The sequence below is a fragment of the Plutella xylostella genome, chromosome 2, assembly GCF_932276165.1.
Source record: "Plutella xylostella chromosome 2, ilPluXylo3.1, whole genome shotgun sequence".
NCBI classification, from domain to species: Eukaryota; Metazoa; Arthropoda; class Insecta; order Lepidoptera; family Plutellidae; genus Plutella; species Plutella xylostella.
Genome location: NC_063982.1, coordinates 3,253,147 through 3,276,191, shown reverse-complemented (window position 1 = coordinate 3,276,191; position 23,045 = coordinate 3,253,147). Strand labels below are relative to the sequence as shown.

At 37.9% G+C, this 23,045-nt stretch overlaps 2 protein-coding genes across 3 annotated transcripts in view; one reads left to right on the top strand and one right to left on the bottom strand.

Moving 5' to 3' along the window:
* Positions 1-272: 272 nt before the first annotated feature.
* Positions 273-5,298, bottom strand: LOC105391827 (RNA-binding protein 8A). Its single transcript, XM_048622000.1, has 5 exons — positions 5,083-5,298; positions 4,686-4,788; positions 1,890-2,007; positions 1,313-1,426; positions 273-976 (listed from the first exon to the last, which is right to left on the bottom strand). Exons 1-5 carry the CDS (start codon positions 5,141-5,143, stop codon positions 872-874), a joined length of 501 nt encoding a protein of 166 aa, XP_048477957.1. The 5' UTR covers positions 5,144-5,298; the 3' UTR covers positions 273-871.
* A 287-nt stretch (positions 5,299-5,585) lies between these two features.
* Positions 5,586-23,045, top strand: part of LOC105391825 (metaxin-2) — a 40,878-nt gene continuing 23,418 nt past the window's right edge. The window contains exons 1-7 of one of the 2 annotated variants that reach the window (XM_048633120.1): positions 6,336-6,504; positions 7,225-7,331; positions 7,563-7,793; positions 8,203-8,379; positions 9,416-9,477; positions 10,652-10,787; positions 11,726-11,822. In XM_048633120.1, coding sequence (XP_048489077.1) covers positions 6,459-6,504; positions 7,225-7,331; positions 7,563-7,793; positions 8,203-8,379; positions 9,416-9,477; positions 10,652-10,787; positions 11,726-11,822 — 856 coding nt within the window. In that variant the 5' untranslated portion in view covers positions 6,336-6,458. Of the gene's footprint in view, positions 5,979-6,335; positions 6,505-7,224; positions 7,332-7,562; positions 7,794-8,202; positions 8,380-9,415; positions 9,478-10,651; positions 10,788-11,725; positions 11,823-23,045 lie in introns of those variants that run through there. The other variant, XM_048633160.1, reaches the window with a different exon arrangement.

Genomic DNA, 23,045 nt, shown 5'->3' with positions numbered 1-23,045 from the left:
ATCGACAAGTTTAGTGACAAATTGTTCGTGATACAGTTCGTGAGAGGATTCCGATGTATGCTCATCAAATAGGTAAGGAGCTTGAGGTTTCAATGTACACTTGATGGCAATAAAATATTTGATTTGATTTGAGATTATTTAAGTATACGGGCTAGATGATGATTTTAAATCAATGGACTTCTTGAAGACTAGCCACCCAACATAGGAAGGTACCCGCTACAGGCTCATTATGAGCAAGAGGGCTACTACGGATATAAAATAAAACTCAATTCTATAGAAATAGACCCTTATATTAATAATTATAGTCTAGAAATACAGTTATGCAAAGCACTTTATTTTGAAGATTCCGTAGATCATTAATATGGTAACTATCGGACTTCGCGACAGAAAAGGAGTTAAGTTAATTTAATGAGTTAACTCAATATTATTAGAAATTCTTGTTTTTTTGTTTAAAAGCTAATGGTAGAAACAAAGTGCAATACATAACATCGTCACACGACAACCACACATCTTAAAAGTAATACATCTTTTGCTTGTAAATTTTACAGACACGAAGTCTGTTTTACCAAATATTGGATAGATTCTACAATCTGTTCATAAATTCAGTAAAAACAAGAAAGAAATAGGAGATATGAGTGTTAACCCAACTCGTATTTGTAACTTAGGTAAATTTTCTGTGTAAGAATTTGCTACAAATCTGCGCTTAGGTCCTAGGTTTAAGACCTAAGACAAAATTGGTCTGACAATCCTTTCTGTTTCTACTTTCTAATATAATATTTTCACTGATGTGTTAAGGGGAATCTCTGTCGTTAGTTCCAGAGATAAGGGGAAGTGACACATTCCTTGCGGTACTAGAATTAGGTTTTTATTATTATCGTCGCTTCTTATGCACCTTGGACGGCCCCTTGACGAAGCACCAGTCCACGGAGATCGCCTGCCCCAGGATGTCGGCGCCGTCGAGGGCTTCTCGAGCGCTCTGGAAGAAATTGACAAAGCTGTAAGTTATAATGAAAATACGCTCTGGCCCACTGGACAACGTGTTGTGAAAGTAGGAATATCAATAGAATTTTATTTATAGTTCACAACAAACAACACGCGAATTAGACAAGACTAAATAAATATTTGCTCAAGCTGGGATTCAAACCATCGAGTTGCAATTAGCTATTTATTTATAAGATATTCAAAAAACAGATTGTAAAAAAGCTCAGTTTACAAGCTATTGGGAAATCGCCTAGCAGCTACTAAATTAGCACCATCTCTTCCAAGGCTGAAGACCTATATTTTAGCAACACCCTGTACAGCAGGTACGTACCGCGGCCTGCTTGTAGGTCTCGTACTCCACGAGGGCGTATCCCTTGAGGAAGCCGGTGCGCCGGTCCAGGTTCAGGTGGATGTTCTTGATCTCGCCGAACTCCGAGAACTGGTTCTGAAATGTTGGGGGTGAAGGGTGTTAATATTAAAGCAGGATAGCACGTCATTTTCCCGCGTCTCGCGTGCATGTTCCACACATTATAATGAATTCTTATATGAACGCGTGCGGGGCAATCCCGCGTACGTGATCAAATACACATGCTGTTAAAAACAGCCTTAAGGCTGGTCGAAAGATAACGCGGCATAAAATTTTACCAATAGAAACCCATGTTATTTGGTTGAGTGTAATAGCGATAGCCTACTTACAGATACCTAATAATAGGAAAATCATGTAAAAAGTGTTCCTGTTCAAGTCTAGGTTTTAACCAACTTCAAAAAAGGAGGTGGTTCTGAGTTTGTATGTATGCTCACTGATTACTCTGCCATTTATGAACCGATTTTGACCTCATTCCTGTAACTTGTGCCATGCATGATGATTATTTGCAGTATGCATTATAGTTTCGCCATTACAATTATACCTGAATATCCTCCTCTTGAGCCTCTTCGTGGACATTGCTGACGAACAGGATCCAGCCCTCCACCGAGCGCTGCGGGCCCGGTGTGTTGCCGTCGCCCTCCGGAGCGAGACTGTCGTATCTGCACACAAAATTAGGTTGAGATAGTTAGAAAACCAAACTTCAAGGGAGTTCAATTGCAAGGTTGTGTTTTGAAAAGTGCCAAATAACAAGTTTGCTGTTTATTTATATGTATGTAGAGTAGCAGGTTCTACCTTTTTTGGCATAAGATTTATTTGCCTAATCTCGTATTGCATAGTAACGTTTGGTCAAAGTCTCGTTACGCCGAAAATCGTCTGGCATAAATCTCGTTTAGTAAAAAGTTATTTCGCATAACATTGTTTAGCCTAATAATGGTATGGCCAAATCTTGAATAGCCTAATAATGCTATGGCATAGGTTTATTAGGTTTATACAAAGTAGTGATGTAACGAATATTCGCATTCGCATTCGCATTCGCGAATATTCGCATGCTTTTGGATATTCGCATTCGCATTCGCATTCGCAAAGTTTTGTGCGAATGTTTTGCGAATATCAGTACTTATTAGAAAATAGGATTTTAAAATAATGTAAGTTAACCAATTCAAAATCCATTCGCTTATAACCTTTTATTACAAGTCTCTTAATGACATTACCACTCTTACTTTATCATTTGGTTTTTATTTTTTTTGGGTAATGAAACTTTAGAAATAGTTAATACAAGGTGGGCCAAAAGTAATCACCCTATTGGAAGTTGCTCTCATTTGTACAAATGGCCGCCATTTTCAAATTTGTTTTGATATTGGTGGACTAGACAAATGCAGAATACAAATTCAGAAGTGATATACTCTACAAGATCGCGGAATAATTGTGCATAGGTACTTATTCAGTTTTCGGGACGCCTCTTTTTTCGTTTTATCTGTCATTTTTCCCTGCAAAATCTACCGATTTTCCCGTTTGAGACGGTTTTTGTGGGGTTTTTTGAAGACCTGTGATTATGTGAATAAGCCCGTGTCTCTGAAAGCCCTTAAGGACAACAATCGACACCAGTGCGAGAATCTCTCGCCCGATGTTCTCGCTGAAGTGATGATAAATGCCATAAAAGGAGCCCGTATGGCAATCAATTGTGACGGCGCCCATTTGGCCGATATCATCTTCTAGACTTTACCAATAAAATTGTAAAGGTTCAAATAAACATAATTAAAAAAAAGAATCCAAGTTTTTCATTTAGAAAAAAATTAGAGCCAAACAACATCGGATGACTTCTATTGGTCCACCACTTAAAATACAGACACCCGATATAGCCCCTATTTTTAAACAATTGATAGAAAATTTTAATAAAATATTAACGTTTCTAGTTGGTAATATTCTATTCTGCTGCGTCGTTAAATGAACTTAAAAATTGCAGAAGTCGTCATTAAGTACCTTTTTGGGCTTAGGAGTAATTTGGTGTTTTTTTATTGTTCTTTTTCATTGCCCGTGAGTGTAAATAAACAAACAAAAAACGTATTTTAGATAGATAGATAGATAGATAAAGCGTTTATTTTGACATTATAGTGTCAGAGCAAGATAGCCATACATTTAAATATGGTTAAATGTTTCGTGTAAATCGTCCTCAGAAACTGCACACAGTCGCAATGTGTCGTAACTGTTACGAAGCTAAATAAAGTGTTCTTAGCATTTTTTATTAAATTGCGTCTGGTAGGTATTGTTTAATCTGATTCGGAATGCGCCTAGAACGGAATGTACCTCGTTCAGTACGAGACTGCCACCAAACCATACAAATAACGCCAAATTAGAACACAAACTGAATATTCGCATTCGCATTCGCATTCGCGAATGTCGATATCAGATATTCGCATTCGCATTCGCATTCGCGAATGTCCAAAAACACACATTCGTTACATCACTAATACAAAGTAATAATATTCGTTTGGCTTTAACTTTGACGGAGCGTCTCCCTACATAGCGCAAACTGGTGCCTTGTATTGTTTCCGCTGTTTGGAAAACGCTCCGCTCCGCTTCGCTGCGCTCCGCTTTGGTTTTGATGAACATGTGCACCTAACACGCTCCTCCTCGCTTTGCTCGTTGTCGCACCTATTTTTAGGTTTCGATCTCATGGGGTTCGTAATAATTATATTGGTCGTTAACTTTCGATTTTTTGATCAAACAATATCGTGATTTTCGGGATGTAGGAGAAAAATACCACAATTTGTACATTTACTACTTATATAATATATTATTTATTAAGATAACATTACGAGAAACAAGATTATACATAGGTATAGACGAACATAAATTTGAGCAAACGAAACTTAGGTGTTTAAAGATTGTGCCTAAAGAGTTTTAGACGAAACGAGCCTTATGCCACATAAGTCTTGGCAAAGTGATGGTTCGGCCAAAAAAGTTTAGACCATACGAGTTATGCGAAATGAGTTTTGGTCAATAAAGATTATGCGAGATGAGCGGAACCCAGAGTAGCAATTCAATGTTACGTATATTATAGCCAATGATTGACCACTCCTGAACATACTAGCATACTATTATTGCCTGTTTGTGTTCTCCACTTAAGATGTCAGGTGCATGAATGGAGGCTTGGGAGACTTTAGGCCCGGCGCAGTAAGCATCTGACAGATAATCAGATTGCTGATCATTTCTCCATCATGAGAAACCCTAATTCAGTTCTAGTGTTGACTAACTTGGTAGGAGAAAATTTTAGATTTCATCTGTATACAACCTTTCCTTTCCTTACTTACATAAAAATAATTATTGTGTATAATACCTTCCCCGGTTGCCACGGTCTGAGGACACTGCGTTGCTCCCTTCACTGCCAAACCCACGGCCCTTACGTTTGCGCGCCTTTTCCTTCAAGCGGGCAATTCCCTCTGAAAATTAAACATTACTTACAATGTTCTTTGTTTAGAGTAAAATTAGTTTTTTTTTTTATTAGGTTAGCTGTTTATTAACACTGCGGAATCATCAGAGTCACGAATATAGACGAAATAGTGAAAGTTCATTATCATACCTAACCTATAAAGTATTAGCACTAAAAAATAGTGTTTGCAATGAGTGCTAGTAGTAGTTAGTGTTTTGCACTATGTAAATTGTTCAAAAATAAGTAGGAATTAAGATCCTAAATGGCATATATAACAATATTTTTAGTAATATTATGCACTTACGTTCACCGTCTTCATCAACTTCAAATTCCTCTGAATTTTCGATATCCAGAACGTCAGCCATGCTTACTGTAGTGTTTTAGACTTTTAATGTAACAACACAATAATTATTTCTATAAATTAATGCACTGAATACAGAGATATAACCCGAAAATACAACAGCGAATTCTACAAACAAGCAGTAGGTACGTCCGCCATTCATTTATTTGTCAAATGTTCACAGACTAGAATTAAAAACTTGCGTTGCGTGCGGCCGATGCTTTTCACACACAGCCACCACGCACCACACTCGTCGTTTTCTCGTTTTGCTGGTACACCACTTCGCTATTCGTATATATTTGTGATTGGATGTTTGGTGTATTCTACATTGTAGACCACACATGGCAGTTTTGGCCTTGCACTCCACACATATTGAATTCACTCTATGTTACCTTGATGTTACCTCCTACCTCCTACCCTACTTCATAGACAATATTACCTACTTTATCTATACCATTTCCACGACCACACTTCAAAACATTTCAAAATCACAGTAACATGACCGTTAGGTATAATTTAAATCCAAATTATTTGTGCAAAAACCTTGAAAATGAGTGTTTATAAACTTTGGAATAGAGAAGGAAGCTCAGATTCAAGAGGATGTTTATCAGAAGGATTTTCACCCAGTAATCGATCAGTATCCAGCACACACCATACAGTTTCAGATGCTGGTGAAGCGATACTAGACAATTATCTTGATTTAATTCATTCTAAATCTAACTTTTCTGATAAAAATGACAAAAATGCACCAGAGAGACCCTTTGATTTTTTCGATGACGACGAATTTGTATTCGGTATTAACTTACTGAATAAAAACATTGCATGTGCTGATGAAAATTTTACAAAGTTAATTCAAATGGGTAAGTCCAATCGGCCAACAGACCTTGCCACCAACCGCTGCTGCCACACGTTTTATACTTAACTAAATCTTATTGAGAGAAAAACTCATAAGTTTACAAGGCTAGTTAAATAACCATACTCCCTGGAAGTCACTAAAATATAACAAATAGATCCAATACAACTTTACTCCTCCCAATTCTCATCACCTCACCCCCTAGCCTTCCACTTCCTCCCCTCTAGTCCAGCCTCCACTCCTCCACAGGGGACCTATTTCAACATGTCAACGAGTGTGAGGAGGTAGCATAATTAAATGTTGACATTTATTTCTATTCATTCTATTCTGTGGGTATTAAAAAGTTAAAACAGCATTTTCTTTCACATGATTTTCCACCTTATTTCTCAAAATTTTTGAAGAAAATCTGTGTTTTGAATTGAATGTCTAATTAAGGTGTTTCAACTGAACTTTTCCACACGTGTGGTAAATAAAAAAGGGTCACAAAATGCCGGAATACTCATTAAAAGATTCTATTATTACATCATTGAATGGTAAGGATCTTTCTAAAATATTCTTCAATAAATCTATTATTATGAGTTACATAATTCAGGTTCCTGTGGATTTCCAATGGTCGTTGACATTATTGTTTAATTATAGATACAGGACGCCCTATTTTACTGCAATGCTGATCTAGCTGTGGTCTTCTATCTTGTAAAATGAAGGCTGGAGATCCTTTCCCCTTTGGTATTAATGTTAAAAACATACAGTGTGATATTGTATCTATGTTCTTATATCCCTGTTAATATAGATGTTGGTCCATAATAATGAGTGAGTGTGCCATAGTTGTATTTAACTAAATACTACTTTTAGAAATAATCTAGATGTTTACAACCCTTTTTTAAAAGGTTCATAGAAGATTCATTTTCCCCAACTAATGTCACATTCAGTAACTATTTTTTTTTGTTCTATTCACTTCCATTACATTTTAAAAGGAGTGTCCCAACAGCATGTACTAATGTTATTTATTGTAAAGTAATACTGAGCATTTTAAGCCAATTAATAATATTTGCCCAATTTATCTTACTAAACAAATATAATAAAAAAAGACAGCAGTTAAAAGACTATTGAAAAAATTAAAACTGTTAGGGGAATCGATTTTCTACATTTGATTTCACCTTTTGGGTGCCAATGGTACCTCATATCACTGGTACTCAATACTCAACATTGCATACTTCATTCAATGAGTTAAAATGTAAACTTAAACCTTCCAGCACAAGAGCCGTGGCCCGACAACGTGATGCTGTTCCAGCCATATGAAGTGGAACAGATATTACTGCCAGACAATGCCAGCTGTCTCGCTGTGCAGGCTTTTCTTAAGGTGCGTATAATTGTATAGTATCTATGCCAATTATACAACAAATGCTAGGCCTTGGAGAGTGTCAGCCTAGTTGGAAAATATTTTAAGATGAATGATGCCAAGATTATCAATTTTATAAAAATAAGTATGTTATCTTATTGTTATTAATAAGGCCTCCTAGTGTACTTTCTAAAATTGTAATGTGTAAAACATGTATTGTATTGTTTATCCATTAATGCAATAATTTTCCAGATGTGCAACCTCCCATTTGAAGTGGAAATGCGTTGGAACGCAGAGTTCATGTCCCCCTCAGGCCGAGTACCATTCATCAAGTGCGGAGCGTTTGTGGTTTCGGAGCTGGAGCCCATAGTGCAGTTTGCAGCCAACAAGGGAGTCTCATTATGCTCCCGTCTGTCTAGTGAAGAGAAGGCTGAGATGAGAGCGTACATGAGTTTGATTACTAATGTGCTGGTTAATGCTGAGGTTTGTAACTGGTTTTGGTATTGCTGGATGTGTTTTTTGTTACTAGACTGGGTTGGAAATTTTGGTATGATGATGAGGATGGGCTGATTCGAGAGAGTGTAAAAAAAAATAAGGCAATCAATCAATCTATTGGGGAAAACAGGCATAAAAATTTCAACATGGATTTAAGTCAGCACTACACAAAAGGGTGTGCCGATTAAAGTGCTACAGCTTTTAGTAATGGCTCCTAAGATCATAAAATTAAATAGATATGTGAAATGACACTCATTAGTGTTACTAAACAACATAAGAAAAGCAAACTACACATCTGTTGATACCATAAATCTATCTATCTATGTATATTAGGTAGCATTATCACTCTGAAGGTCAGGTTTTTCCAGAAACTAACCAAACCCCTCCACCTCGACAGCTCTACATATCCTGGATCCACGAGGAGACATTCAACTCTGTCACCAAGACCCGCAACTCGTCGGTCTACCCGTGGCCTCTCGGCTGGATACAGACGAGGTCCAAGCGGAATGCCGTCACCAAGCGACTGAAGGCGCTGCACTGGCATGATAAGACTCTGGATCAGGTGCTGGCTGATGTGAGTATGCAGCCAATGTTTTTCTGAGTGTGATAAAAAATAGATTTTTGTCGCCGTGGTGAATGGATTAGCAGTCAGATAAGATAAGTTGTCAGTTAATAACTGCGCGGAACATACAAAAGGCTCAGTTGATATATCACTCGAGGAGGCTCCAGGGGTGCGTGGGTAAATGGTGACGCATGTAATGGTGCGCAGGTCGACGTATAGTGATGTTTTGAATGTCATCATGCATTAATAGCTGTTGTTCATCCAAATCCGCTAGCCGAGTGCGGACTGGCGTCTCTGTGTTGTCCTTCCTTGGTCGTTTAGACTCACACGCAGGACACTTCCACTGCTTTTTCCCACCATTACAGGGATGGTAGAAGGAGTTAAAACGCTGCTCAGATACTCCTGCACATATAAGGTCCAACTTACTTTCGCAAATACAGCATGACATAAATTGTTTACCACATATTTCTTGGAAACATCCTGTACATTTAATTTTCTCCATTTCGTCCAAATTTTATCGATCTATTTTAAAACGTGTAGTGACACCTATCGGCAGGCAGCAGAACTTGTTGAAGGACACAAAACTCCGGTTGAAGGACACAAAACTCCGGTTCGTCGCGCTTCCAATTAGTTTGTGCTACTTGGAAGATGGCGCTGGGAAATGCCTCCAAGTGACGCTTAATTTTAAATTTGAAAAAATAACGTTCTCAATATCACTGTTTCGCAGAAAGTTAAAAAGAACACTCACTATGTCTGTTATTAAATGTTAAAGTACTTACAGAATCAGATAAACACTTTAAAATCACCGATCCAATCCATAATCACTTTGATATGACTGTAAATTATCCACTTTGTTTACCCAAATGTTTTTCGTGATTTTACGTGAACCATTTAATTTAACACGATGATAACATTTGTACGCGTGAATTGTCCACAGATCTACACCTGTAAACAATGATTAACAATGTATAGGGTCAGTATTGCCAAGTCGAATCTGTGTCTGAAACTTCCTACAGTTAGTAAATTCTTTACGTTTCCTTAATTTCAGGTGGAGCAATGCTGCAAATCCCTGAGCCAGAGGTTGGGCGATCGGGACTACTTTTTCGGATCGTGAGTTTTATGATACCTACTCCTTTGGTTAATTTAGTTACATAAGTTAAAAGTTTATATTACTATGGTTGCCAATCTGTACGTATATACCTGCCATAACTCCGCTTGTTTATTGACTTGCTGACGGAAATACACTGATAAAATTTCACCCTGTCTTAGGAACCCGTACTTAAATAATGATGTCGATTCTGAAGGCAGAAATTATAATTTTAAAGCTGTCAAACAACAAAAAAATGCTAGTATAAAATGAGATTTCAAGGAACAGTCATAGAGTCGAATTTTAAACAAAGAATTTAAGGTTTTGACAGCATTAAAATTAGTGTTTCCGCCTTCAGAATCGACATCAATATGTTATTGATATCGATTCTGAAGGCAGAAATTCTAATATTAACGCTGTCAAACTAAAAAAATTGCTAGCATAAAATGACATTTACGGAAACAGTCATAGAGTCGAATTTTAAACAAAGAAATTAAGGTTTTGACAGCTCTAAATTTATAATTTCTGCCTTCAGAATCGATATCATTGTAGTCTTAACCTAACCTAAATACAAAATAACGTTTTATACAAAAAATGCCAATAGGATTGAATTGACAAGTTGACGTCATGTAAATATTGTCATATTATATCTCGCCTTTATAGTGGGTTTGTCAATAACTACTCGCATTTATGTATGTAACGGCGGAGGCTATTCCAATATTGTTTTTTCATCAGCGCGCGCTACCCACCTCTATTATTGCGGCAAAAACGCATTCCTTCAAATACAAAATGGCGTCCAAAATCCAAGATGGTGCAGTAAATCCAAGATGGCGTCCTCAAAACAAAATGGCGTCTCCAACTAACATTCGTTCGTATCTCGTAGTGGCACAGAGCTCGACGCGCTATTTAGGCGCGTGTAGTTACTTTGTCTGCGGGGGTGGTTATATCGCTATTAGCATCGTTTCAAAAATCAAAATGGCGTCTGAAAAACATGTTTTAAGACGCATCTTTCACACATATTCAAGTTTATAATAAAAAATACGTCTTATAAATACAAAATGGGGTCTCTTATAGTGGCACAGAGCTGGCTGAATAGAATATAAAAGAATTCATTCGCATACAAAATGGCGTCCTAAATTCAAAATGGCGCTATAAATCCAAGATGGCATTCTAAATACAACATGGCATCTCTTATAGTGGCACAGAGCTGGACGCGCTTGTATACGCGCACACACGCGCGGCGCTGTCGTGTGCGTTGCTGCCACGCGTGCTCAAGCCGCCACTGTTGCGCCACATGCTGCGAGTGGCCAATAGGATTGGGGACAAGTTGACGTCATGTAAATATACAATAGGAAAATGGCGGTCGGACTCGTGATATCTCGCCTTAATTGTAGGTAGTAGGTTTGTCAATAGCTACTCGCATTTATGAAACGGCTGCCATTCTCATATTGTTACTTTATCTGCTCATGTTATACCGCTACTCGTCGATTGCGGAAAAGTCGCGATCCTATACCTTCTGAAAACAAAATGGCATCCAAAATCCAAGATGGCGTCCTCAAAACAAAATGGCGTCTTCAATACTAACATTCGTCCGTATCTCGTAGTGGCACAGAGCTGGACGCGCTGGTATACGCGCATACACGCGCGGCGCTGTCGTGCGCGTTGCTGTCACGCGTGCTCAAGCCGCCACTGTTGCGACACATGCTGCGAGTGGCCAATAGGATTGGGGACAAGTTGACGGTACTTTGAAATTTATGAGAGTCAATTTTGTCACGCGTAGTAGGTAGTTTTTCTGCTGCGTCTTCTCCAGTAAATAGAAAAAGTCGAGTGTTCACAGTTTAGTTTAGTATTTAGGTAGTAAGATTTAGCAGGAGTTGCAAAAATGATATCTATACTGTATTATAATGAACTGAACATTTTAAACAAGGCGAATTTGTAGTACTTTATTGTAGAAAAAAAAAATGCTAAATAGAATAGGTTGCAATTTTTTTCCGCTTAGGTCCATGAGAATTGAGCTCCACCATATTAGTTTTTACTAGCTTTGTATCCAAGAAACCCTTCATCCAGAACCCTTAGCATAAATTTTTCACGTGAACGTGAAGTAAAATTCATCGAGTAATTTTGTATGAAAATATGAACAGCGCCCCTGGCGGTCGGTACCAGAACTAAAATTCATCGAGTAATTTTACTTCACGTCACGATGAAAATGTATGCTACAGGCTCTGGATAATCTATCCCTATCCCCTCCCTAACCCTCCCCTCCCGTCCCAGCCTGAAGAGGATCGCCTAGTGTCCCGCGCGTTCACCGCGCCCCCCGCGCGCCCCCGCCGCCCCCGCGCGCGCCCCCCCGGCAGCGGGGATGTGTTTGGTATTTATTTGTTTGTTTATTTGTTGGAAAACTACAAATACAAATACAAATCGTTTATTTGGTGCTAAGTCCCTACACTAGGATTCCCTGTGTTGTAGGGGCTAGCTTTCACTCTTCCACACTATTTTCTTACTTCATTATATGACACAGTACATTAATTAAGACTAGGGCCCTGTTTCACAATGTCTGGTTTGTGGCTACCTGTGAGATAAAATACATGCTGTCACTGTCAAAAAAATAATAACAGAGATTGACAGAATGTATTATCTGTCAGTGAAAATTGCGTAAATAAGCATGTATTTTATCTCATGTTTAGGTACTCAATACTCAATCTTTTATTGCATCCATAAGTAATTATACGGTTTATTACGAGTGTATATTAATTGAATGCGACATGAATGACCGTTGTATAGTGCGTGAGAGTCTACCAAGCGGTACACGGGCTGTCTAATTCTTGTTTAGTTTTGACAGATTCTGAACGGTTCGATCGACGGTTGATGAACCTTGAATCTGTCAATTTAGTATCTGACATTAATTAAACAACAAACATTTAGCTTTGATCGATAAAATACAAGTTGGTAATAGTGTTAAAATTTCTACATATAGTCCAGTCAAGGAATGAATCTCGAAAACGGTGCATCGGAGAGAAATATTTTTAAGTAATAAAATTGAAGTTCTTAAAATTATCTAAAACTTTTATATCATATGTTTTTTTCTAATTTCTAACCGAGCTATAACCTCGGAAAAAGTTGAAATTTACAAAAAAAAAAATCAAGTCAAAACATTCATAAACATTGCATCATATTGTTTAAATGTATTCATAAACGAAAAAAATTAATAGGAAAGAAGTTGTAGATTTTTAAATTCCCTTTTAGAATATACATATGCTTTATGCATATAGTATAACATATGCTGGTTAATATCCAACCCACCTAAACTTACAGCTATTTTAAAACTTGAATTTTGCTAAAGTCACTGACATAGCTCACCGATTTAGTATTCTTAAGTGTAAGTAAAATAGCTGTAACTTTATATATATACTAGAGGTTGCGTTGTGGCGCGGGCTGCAAGCAGCCGCGCGGTGCTTTGATGCTTTTGGTTTAGGTGGGAGACAGTTTTCAGTATGAATTTCAGTTTCAGCAGGGTATTGACTTGAGTATACCGTAGCAAATCTTTCTTGCGTTTTGGTATGCCTTGAAAACTGTGTTCACTATGTTTTTTTTTTATTAAAGGGGTACTGACGATTTTGTTTGACGTGGGAAACAGTTTTCAGTATGAATTTCAGTTTCAGCAGGGTATTGACTTGAATATACCGTAGCAAATCATTCTTGCATTATGTTATGCCTTAAAAACGGTTTTCACTATGGTTTTCATTATAACAGGGGTAGGTACTGATGATTTTTGTTTTATTTGGGATACGGTTTTCAGTATGAATTTTGGTGAGATACGGTTATTCACTTGACTATAACGTATCGAATATTTTATGGGGTTTAGTTTTCCCTTGAAATTTAATTTCAGTATGAAATTTGTAACAGATAGGTATTGACTTTGCCATAATACACTCACGGGCAGTGAAAAGGTTCAACTGAGAAAAGCTAAACGGAAAATCTAGCTTAATGCCGTCTTCTGCAACAACCAACTAAAAACGGTAATATTTTGTTCCAATTTTAAATTAAAAAATCTTTGTAAAAATTGGGCTCGTATGGTGTCGGCATTTTGTGAGTGGAACTTTTTCATTGCCCGGGAGTGTACAACAGATATTTCTTGAATTTGGCTTTAAATAATAAAAACTCCACAGGAATGTTAATATTTGCCTTGAAAACTATTTAAATTATGAATAATGGATTGTCTCACACAAATACGGTAGAGAAACTGATCTATATGGTTATTTTATGGTTTCGTAAACTTTACCTAGTATCGAGATGACATAGTTTTGTGTACAAATATTGGATTATTTAATACCTCATAAATCTGAGTCACCTCCTATTCTATTCTATTCTATTGTGTGTAAGTACCTACACCTGGCTCTTTCGAGTGGAACCTTTGTGCATATCCCCAAGGTCTTAACTGCCTTCCTAAGCTTGGACCATTTCCCATCACGCTGGTCCACTGCGGGTTGGTGGGTTCAGATATGCAGGTTTCCTCACGATGTCTTCCTTCACCGTAAGAGCGATGGTATACATTGTACTTAAGTTAAAAGAACTCATTGGTACATGTCAGCGCCGGGATTCGAACCCGTATCTCTTGCGTGAGAAGCGGGCTCTTACCCGACTGAGTTACCACCGCTCACCTCCATTCGCGCGTTTTTCTAGCGTCTCGATTATTAGTTTACCTACTTAAGAGAAACTTTTTCATAGCAACGAAATACACAGGCTTTTTTATTCATTAATTTCTTACTCGGGTTTGCTGTTTGAGACTATTTTTATTTTTTTTTAATTCTCTTTCGAACACACACACTTTGAACATTTCCTATTGTTGTTTACAGAAGTATGGTTTACTTCAATTTAATCCATAATTGGAACTATAAACGCGCCCAAACCTTTGTCTATCTTGTTTATTCATTCAAGGTATTTCTTTGCCACAATCGGCTCTCAGGTTATATCTAGTTGTGTTGACGAGGGTTTGAGTGGTGTTGTTTCGCTTCGCTCGGCGCTCCAGGGTTTGCGGTATGTTGGTTTGATTTGTTTTGCCTCGCTTCGCTCGGCTCCTCTTTTACGGTAAGGTTATACTTAAGTTGTATTGCCTCGCTGCGCTCGGCTATTCGGTGGTTGTGGTATAATGTTTTGAAATGTTTTGCCTCGCCGCGCTCGGCTCTCCAAGGTTTGTGGTATGATGATTTGGATTGTTTAGCCTCGCTGCGCTCGGCTCTCCAGTTAAACAGCCAGTTGGTGATTAAAGTAATTTAGGCTCGCTGCGCTCGGCTCCTCTCCTGGTCTCGGAATGGTAGTCTCGGTTGTTTTGCCTCGCTTCGCTCGGCTCTGCAGTTACATAAGCACATGCTGTTTATTGTACTTTAGCCTCGCTTCGCTCGGCTCTTCGGGTTTTTAGGATGTTGGTTTCAGTAGTTTTGCCTCGCTCCGCTCGGCTCTCTAGGTTTTGGATTGATGGTTTAGGTTGTTTTGCCTCGCTTCGCTCGGCTTTCCACTTCTTAAACGGGACTTTTCCCGTAGTTTTTCTTTATTGATATTGATAATTATGATACGTAATGCCTCGCTTCGCTCGGATTTCTTTCTTTTATGGCAGGGTTACTTGTCGGATGCCTCGCTGCGCTCGGCTGGTTTTATTTTGGTATAGCTTGTAGAAGAACTATGGCCTCGCTACGCTCGGCACTCACACTGTGGTAAAGTTGATTAACGTATTTTGTATCTTTTTAGGGAAAATCTTTTTCCTCTAAAAGTGGGGAGTTTTTATTTTAAAAAATAATTCTATGTATTTATCTTCACAAATGCGCCATATACCACAAATCTGTCTGAAAACTTCAAAGGGGTGAAATTGCTAATGTTGGTAATTTTTTCTACGTTTTCAGGGAAATTTTGATTTTTCCCCTAAAAGTGGGGAGTTATTATTTTAAAAAATAATTCTTTGTATTTATCTTCACAAATGCGCCATATACTACAAATCTGTCTGACCACTTCAAAGGGGTGGAATTGCTAATGTTTGTTAATTTTTTCTACGTTTTTAGGGAAATTTTGATTTTTTCCCTAAAAGTGGGGAGTTTTTATTTTAAATAATTATTGTTTGTATTTATCTACACAAATGTGCTATATACCATAAATCTGTAGGACCACTTCAAAGGGATGAAATTGCTAATGTTGGTAATTTTTTCTACGTTTTTAGGAAAATTTTAATTTTTTTCCCTAAAAGTGGGAAGTTTTTATTATAAATTAAAATTATATGCATGTAACTACACAATCGCGCTATACATTCACAACCCCTCAGACCATCGCAAAGGGATAAAATTGCATATTTATGTAAAATTTCCCATGTTTTTAGGGAAATTTTGATTTTTTTCAATACAAGTGGGGAGTTTTTATTTTAAATTAAAATTCTATACATTTAACTACACAATCGCACAATTTTTTTTTTTTTTTTTTTTTTTTATTTTTTTTTTGGAGGTAGGAGCGAAAAAAAGTAACATTTCTGTTTAGTAACTCTTTTAATTTAAAATAGTAAATTAAATTAAAACCACATATTTCTCACATATTTTTGATTGGGATATGTACAAAATAGACCAATAATTATTAACAGCACATACCAACACCTCTATGTTGTAAACTCTTTCATTCACTGACTGGCCCTACCTATTGTTTACAACCACACAATCAACAATAACAGAAATCACAATACTGCAAAATGACCACTGCCAAGGATATTCTTGAAAAGCAAATGAGCATAGAGTCAATGATCACTTCCCGGTTGAATGATTTTGAGAAGAAGTTGAATGCAAGTACTTCATCTGAACAGAAACCTGAGCTTGTGGACCTTGCCAGAGATTTTGCGTCCTTCAAGGAGATGGTTGTGGGTGTCCTGCGCCTCCTTCAGGATCAAGTGACCAGCCTGGCCGGACGTGTGGAGGAGATGGACTGCCTAAGTCGACGAAATGCTTTGTTGTTCTCCGGGGTTGAAGAGAATGACGGAGAAGACCCTGAAGCACTCATCACTCATATTGTGTCTGGCAAGATGGGTTTGGCTGATTTTGACAGATCTCAGATCCAGCACTGCGTCAGAATTGGTGTTAAAAACCCAAAAAGGTCACGTCCAATCCTTGTGAAGCTAGCAGGCATCTCGGTGAAGGCCTCTATATGGGGACGCAAGACGCAGTTGAAATCCAGTGGCATAGTCGTCGGCGAGTTCCTTACGAAGAGCCGACAGGAGTTCTACGCCCGCGCGCGCCGACACTTCGGCGTCAACGCGTGCTGGACCATGAATGGAGCCGTGTTCATCAAACTCGCCGACGGCAACAAGGTGCGGATCGTCTCGGCGGTGCAGCTGGATGAGCTCTGTAGGAAGCATCCTGCAGTGGCCCCGGCTACCACAGCGGCGGCCGCCAGGACGCCCGGCGATAAGCCTGCGACCAAGGCGAGCATGCCGGCGACCTCAGCAGCTGCTGCACCAGTGACTAGGAGCAAGGCTAGCGTGCCATCCAAGGGCAAGCGTTGATTTGTGTGTAATTCTCCTTTATGGTTTGTTCCATGGTAGAATATGAAGGTATTTTTATTTTATTTTCTTGAATAACCTAGTGTGTATTTTTAGTTTTTCGTTTTCTCGTTTGTTAGTTGTCACTTGTCAGTTGTCATTGAGACAGATTGCCAGACCGAATTGTCATTGTCATAAATTGTTTGTTGTTTTATTTTCTACTCTGTGTGTTAGTTTTTAGCTCTTTACTCAGAATAATTATTAAACAAAGTAACGAGAAACGTAGTGACATTGTATGTTAGAAAATATAAGTCGCTTAGTTATTTATTTTATGTATTTAAATTTTACTGTAGGTATTTACTGTAGGTTTAAAGGGCATTTTAATTATTATTATTTTTATGCTTAGGGGTGTTCGGTACACTTGGAAATATTGGTACACAGTATAATTTGTTATTTAGTGTGTTATAACTATAACTGTTAAAAGTATATTTTCTATATTATTATTATAATTTGTTATATATTTATTTATATATAGGTATATTAGTTAGATAGATATATTATATAGTATGAGTTCTTATGATTCTGCTAACAGTGATATTGATGATGATACTTTTCTCTCTTGCTCTTCTATTAGTTCCACAAGCAGCTGCGACTTGTCATACGTTCCGCTCTCATCGAGCCTTAATCGCGAATTTGCGAACTGCCGGAAATCTCTCAATGTAGTTCACATAAACGCGCAGAGTATTCCGGCACACTATCCCGATATGCTTACGTCCTTCGATAACAGCGACATTCACGCCGTCCTTGTATCAGAATCCTGGTTGAAGCCGTCCCTCGACTCGTCTATATATCCTTTACCTGGATTTCAGCTCATCCGCAATGATCGCATCAACAAGGGCGGCGGTGGAGTTGCAATATACCTTCGTAGTCATATTCCCTATTCCATTGTCAGTAAGTCTCCGAGTGAGTATTCTGGAAAGGCAGAACACCTCCTGCTAGAAGTACGTCTAGGCCACAGCAGGATTCTCCTCGGAGTTTACTATAGCCCATCTATGACTGTCAACTACTTCGAATCATTTGAAAAGCTCCTTGATGAGTACACTCCTTTGTTTGATAACACGATAGTCATGGGCGATTTTAACACGTGTCTCCTTAAAAACGATTCTCGGGCCAAATCTTTGAACTCTCTTGTCGCCTCAAAGAATTTGCATATTCCACCCCTCAATGCTACCCACCATCCACCTAATTCAGAACCCACTCTTCTTGATTTAATTTTGGTATCCTCTCTCGATCTCGTGTTAAGGCACGGTCAGTTAACAGCTGACTGTTTCTCTTATCACGATCTTCTTTTCCTTTCATACAAGATTCGTCCCCCCAAACCCAAAAAGCGTACTATTCTCCAGCGTAATTTTGGAAAGGTGGACATGCAGCAGCTGTGTGAAGATGCAAAAGCCATTAATTGGGGACAGCTTAATGATCTTGACAACATTGACGAGAGGGTTGCTTTGTTTAACTCTTTACTCACCGACCTTTTTGATAAACACGCACCCCTCCGTCCAGTCCGTGTGAAACAGCTGCCAGCCCCCTGGCTGACTGACAAAATTAAATGCCTCATGTCCAAACGTGATCACGCCAAATTCCGCTATAAGAAGCAGCCAACCGAGGAGCATGAGAGACTGTACAAAGAGCTGAGAAATCGCTGTAATAGGGTGTGTAGGGATGCAAAACGCCGACACATCCATTCCTCTATTGAAAATTGTGACAATTCACAGTTATGGAACTTTCTTAAAACTTTGGGCATTGGGAAGACTAAGGCATCCTGTAACATCGACTTTGACCTCACTGCTCTCAACAAGCATTTCTCTACTCCACCTCTGATTCTCAATGATCAAATTAAAGCCGAAACTCTCAATCACCTTTCTACCAAGCCGGTCCCCGATTGCCCTTCTTTCAATTTCAAACTTGTTTCTGGCCGTGACGTTAAGAGATGCATATCGGAGATCACCAGTAAAGCTGTCGGCATTGATAATATTAGTGCTCACATGGTCAACCCTATATTGGACGTCATTTTACCGCATATCACAAATTTGATGAACCTTTCCCTCCTTTCCAGTTCGTTTCCCAAGATATGGAAGAATGCTTTCATTCTTCCTTTGCCAAAAGTACCTAATCCAACGTCCCTGTCCCAATTCCGACCTATTTCAATTTTACCTTTTCTCTCAAAAGTCCTTGAACGCCTTGTCTTTGAACAGTTTTCCAGTTTCCTTTCCGATAACAGTCTCCTTAATCCCTTCCAGTCTGGCTTTCGTCCTGGCCACAGCACAGTAACCGCTCTTATCAAAGTTACCGATGATATCCGAGCTAATATAGACAACCGAAATGTTACTGTCCTTACATTGCTGGATTTCAGCAACGCATTTAACACGGTTGACTTTGATTTACTCATTGGGATTCTTCGCTCTCTTAACGTATCTCCGGCAGTCACTAGTTGGTTCGAGTCTTATCTCAAGGGGCGTCAGCAGCGTGTACGTACTGACACCGATTGTTCTTCCTGGTGTCCTGTGCTTGCTGGCGTTCCCCAAGGTGGCGTTCTCTCTCCTTTGCTTTTCTCTTTGTTTATCAACATCTTAGCTAGTAAACTTACCTCTCTCTACCACCTTTATGCAGACGATCTCCAGCTCTATACTGGTGTACCACCTGAAAACTTGGATGCAGCTGTAACCCTCATCAATGACAACTTGGAGATCATCTCTAGGTGGGTTAAGTCATTTGGGCTGTTACTAAACCCTACTAAGTCTCAGGCAATTGTAATCGGCAGCCCTCGCATGTTGAGCAAGATAGATTTCACAGCTGCTAGAAAGGTCAGGTATGATCAAACAGACATACCTTACGTATCATCCGTAAAAAATTTAGGCGTGATCATGGACATAACCCTCTCTTGGATCCCACAGGTCGACGCAGTGAGCAGGAAAGTATTTGCATCTTTCCACAGTCTAAGACGCTTGCAGTACTTTCTACCGTTTAACACCAAAATTACGCTGGCACAGTCTTTACTGCTCCCGATTCTCGATTACGCTGACGTAAGCTATCTTGACCTCACTGAAGAGCTACTCAACAAACTCGAACGTCTCCAGAACTTATGTATCCGATTTATATTCGGTTTACGTAAGTATGATCATATTTCAGAGTATCGTGCTCAATTAAAGTGGCTCCCAATTCGTCTTCGCCGGAATACTCACATTCTCAATTTGCTATTCAATGTATTGAATAATCCAGCTTCCCCTGAATATCTGAAGTCAAAATTTTCTTTCCTAAGTTCGCATGGACGTGCGTTGAGATCTAATGAGAACAAGATGCTCAGTATACCTGAACATAACGCTGCCTCTTATGGCGATTCCTTTGCTATGAAGGCGGCGTGCCTGTGGAACAGCTTACCTGTGAGCGTGAGGATGTCACCATCAATTGCAACTTTTAAGAAGAGTGTGAGGAATCATTATTATCAAACCCTAGGTTGGTAGATATTATTATATATTTATGTATTATTATGTTTATGTATTAAGTATATATTTATGTATTATATTATATTATATATTGTAGATATAGGTATGTATTATATTTTAAGTATATTAGTAATTATTCTATTTATTGTAATATAGGTAGTTGTTTAAGGTTTAGGCATTAATTAAATTATAGGTAGATATCCCATTTTGTTAGTTTAAATTAAAGTTGTTATTTTTGTTATTGTTTACATACCTAAATTTATTATTGTACATTTTAAGAGCTTACATTACATACTTTCGATAACCACCAATCAAAGGTTGGCTGGTAGAAATTGCTTTTTAGCAATAAGTCCGCCTTTGTGCGCAAATTATAAGCTATGTTTTTTAAAATGCTTCTGTGTAAAAATTGTTTTTTTGTGTGCAATAAAGTGTATATAAATAAATAAATCGCGCTTTACATTTATAACCCCTCAGACCATCTCAAAGGGATAAAAATGCATATTTATGTGAAATTTCCCATGTTTTTAGGGAAATTTTGATTTTTTTCCCTACAAGTGGGGAGTTTTTATTTTAAATTAAAATTCTATACATTTAACTACACAATCGCGCTATACATTCATAACCCCTCAGACCATCTCAAAGGGATAAAATTGCATATTTATGTAAAATTTCCCATGTTTTTAGGGAAATTTTGATTTTTTTCCCTACAAGTGAGGAGTTTTTATTTAAAATTAAAATTCTATACATTAAACTACATAAACGTGCTATACATTTGAATCCCCTCAGACCATCTTAAAAGGATAAAATTGCATATTTATGTAAAATTTCCCATGTTTTTAGGGAAATTTTGTTTTTTTTCCTAAAAATGGGGAGTTTTTATTTTATATAATAATTAAGCGTACCTAAACACACAAATGCGCCATACAAGTCAAAACTGTCAGACCACTCAATACAGGTGAAATAGCCTTAAAACATGTAAAATTTCTCTTTTACAAAATGGCTGCCACTTCATCTGCCATTTTGATTGTTGCAGTTTTCGGAATTTTCCCATGAATTTCACCATATATCCAACCATGTTCAAAGAAAAACATCACCCCACCTCCCCCCCTTCTGGGAGATCAATTCACCTCAACTTGAATCGACGTCGAACTTTTTCAAAAATATAATCTCCCGTATTTCTCAGGGTTGCCAGCCGAAAGTAATAAAAATAGTCAAATGTCATTAGTGTGAGCCTTTCTGACTAAACTGCATCATTTTTTAAAATCCAAAACGGTTATTTCTATTTTTCAGGTTTTTGGGGAAAATCTCAAAATTTTCCCTAAAAATGGGGAAATTTTATTTAACTGGTGTAGTCTACCTAACAAACTACACAAATGCGCTACACAAGACGAATCTCCCCAACCACTCTAAACATGTGAAAAAACCAATAAAAAATCGTGAAAAAAAGTCACTTTTAAAAAATGGCCGCCAAAGCAGTCCTCCATTTTGTTTTTTCAACTTTTCGGAATTTTCCCATAAACTGCACCATACAACAGACCGTGTCCAAAAAAAATCATCACCCCACCTGCCTCCCTTCTGGGAGATCAATTCACCTCAAGTTGGGTCGACGTAAAAAATTCCGAAAAAATATAATCTCGTCTATCGCCCAGGGTTGCCAGTCGAAAGTAATAAAAATGGTCAAATGTCATTAGTACGGATCTTTCCGACAAAACTGCATCAAATTTTAAAATCAAAAGTGGCCATTTCTACTTTTCATGTTTTTGGGGAAAATCTCCAAATTTACCCTAAAAATGGGGAAAATTCTTTCACATGGCAACTCTACTCATCAAACTACTCAACCGTAGCAAATCTTTCTTGCATTTTCTAAGGCCTTACAACTGTTTTCACTATGAATTTCTTTATCAAAGGGGTACCTGATGATTTTGTTTCAGGTGGGATAAAGTTTTCAGTATGAATTTTGGTAAGATACGGTTATTAACTTAACCTTAACGTATCGAACATTTAAGGGGTTTCGTTTTCCCTTGAAATCTAATTTCAGTCTGAATATAGGTATAACATCTATATGGAAGCATTTAACGTAGCTGAAAAATGATTTCAGTATGAAATTTGTTAACAAATCGGAATTGACTTTGCCATAATTCAACGGATATTTCAGGCTTTACAAAAAACTTCACAGGAATGTTTATATTTGCCTTAAAAACTATTTTCATTATGAATTTCGATATCAGCATGTGGGTATTGAAGCTTTTGCCTTTGTTTTGTGGACAATTTTTGGTTTCGTAAACTTTACCTAGTATTGAGGCGACATAGTTTTATGTACAAATATTGGGTTCTTTAACACCTCATAAATCTGACTCACCTCCATTCGCGCGTTTTTCTAGCATCTCGATTATTAGTTTAATCTGTCCTCAAGAGAAACTTTTTCATAGCAATGAAATTTACAGGCTTTTTTATTCATTAATTTCTTATGGAGGTTTGCTGTTTAAGACAATTTTTTACAGAACTATGTTTTAATACTTCAATTTAATCCATAATTCGAACTACGAGTATAAACGCACCCAAACCAACACTTTGACTTTCTTTTTTA

Bases quoted from the DNA above. Each gene is read 5' to 3' on its own strand.
- LOC105391827 (XM_048622000.1), bottom strand. From the start codon at position 5,143: ATGGCTGACGTTCTGGATATCGAAAATTCAGAGGAATTTGAAGTTGAT. The intron at 2,008-4,685 runs GTATTATACACA...TTTTGTGTGCAG, and splicing joins GACCGTGGCAACCGGGGAAG to ATACGACAGTCTCGCTCCGG. The intron at 977-1,312 runs GTACGTACCTGC...AATTTCTTCCAG, and splicing joins AGACCTACAAGCAGGCCGCG to AGCGCTCGAGAAGCCCTCGA.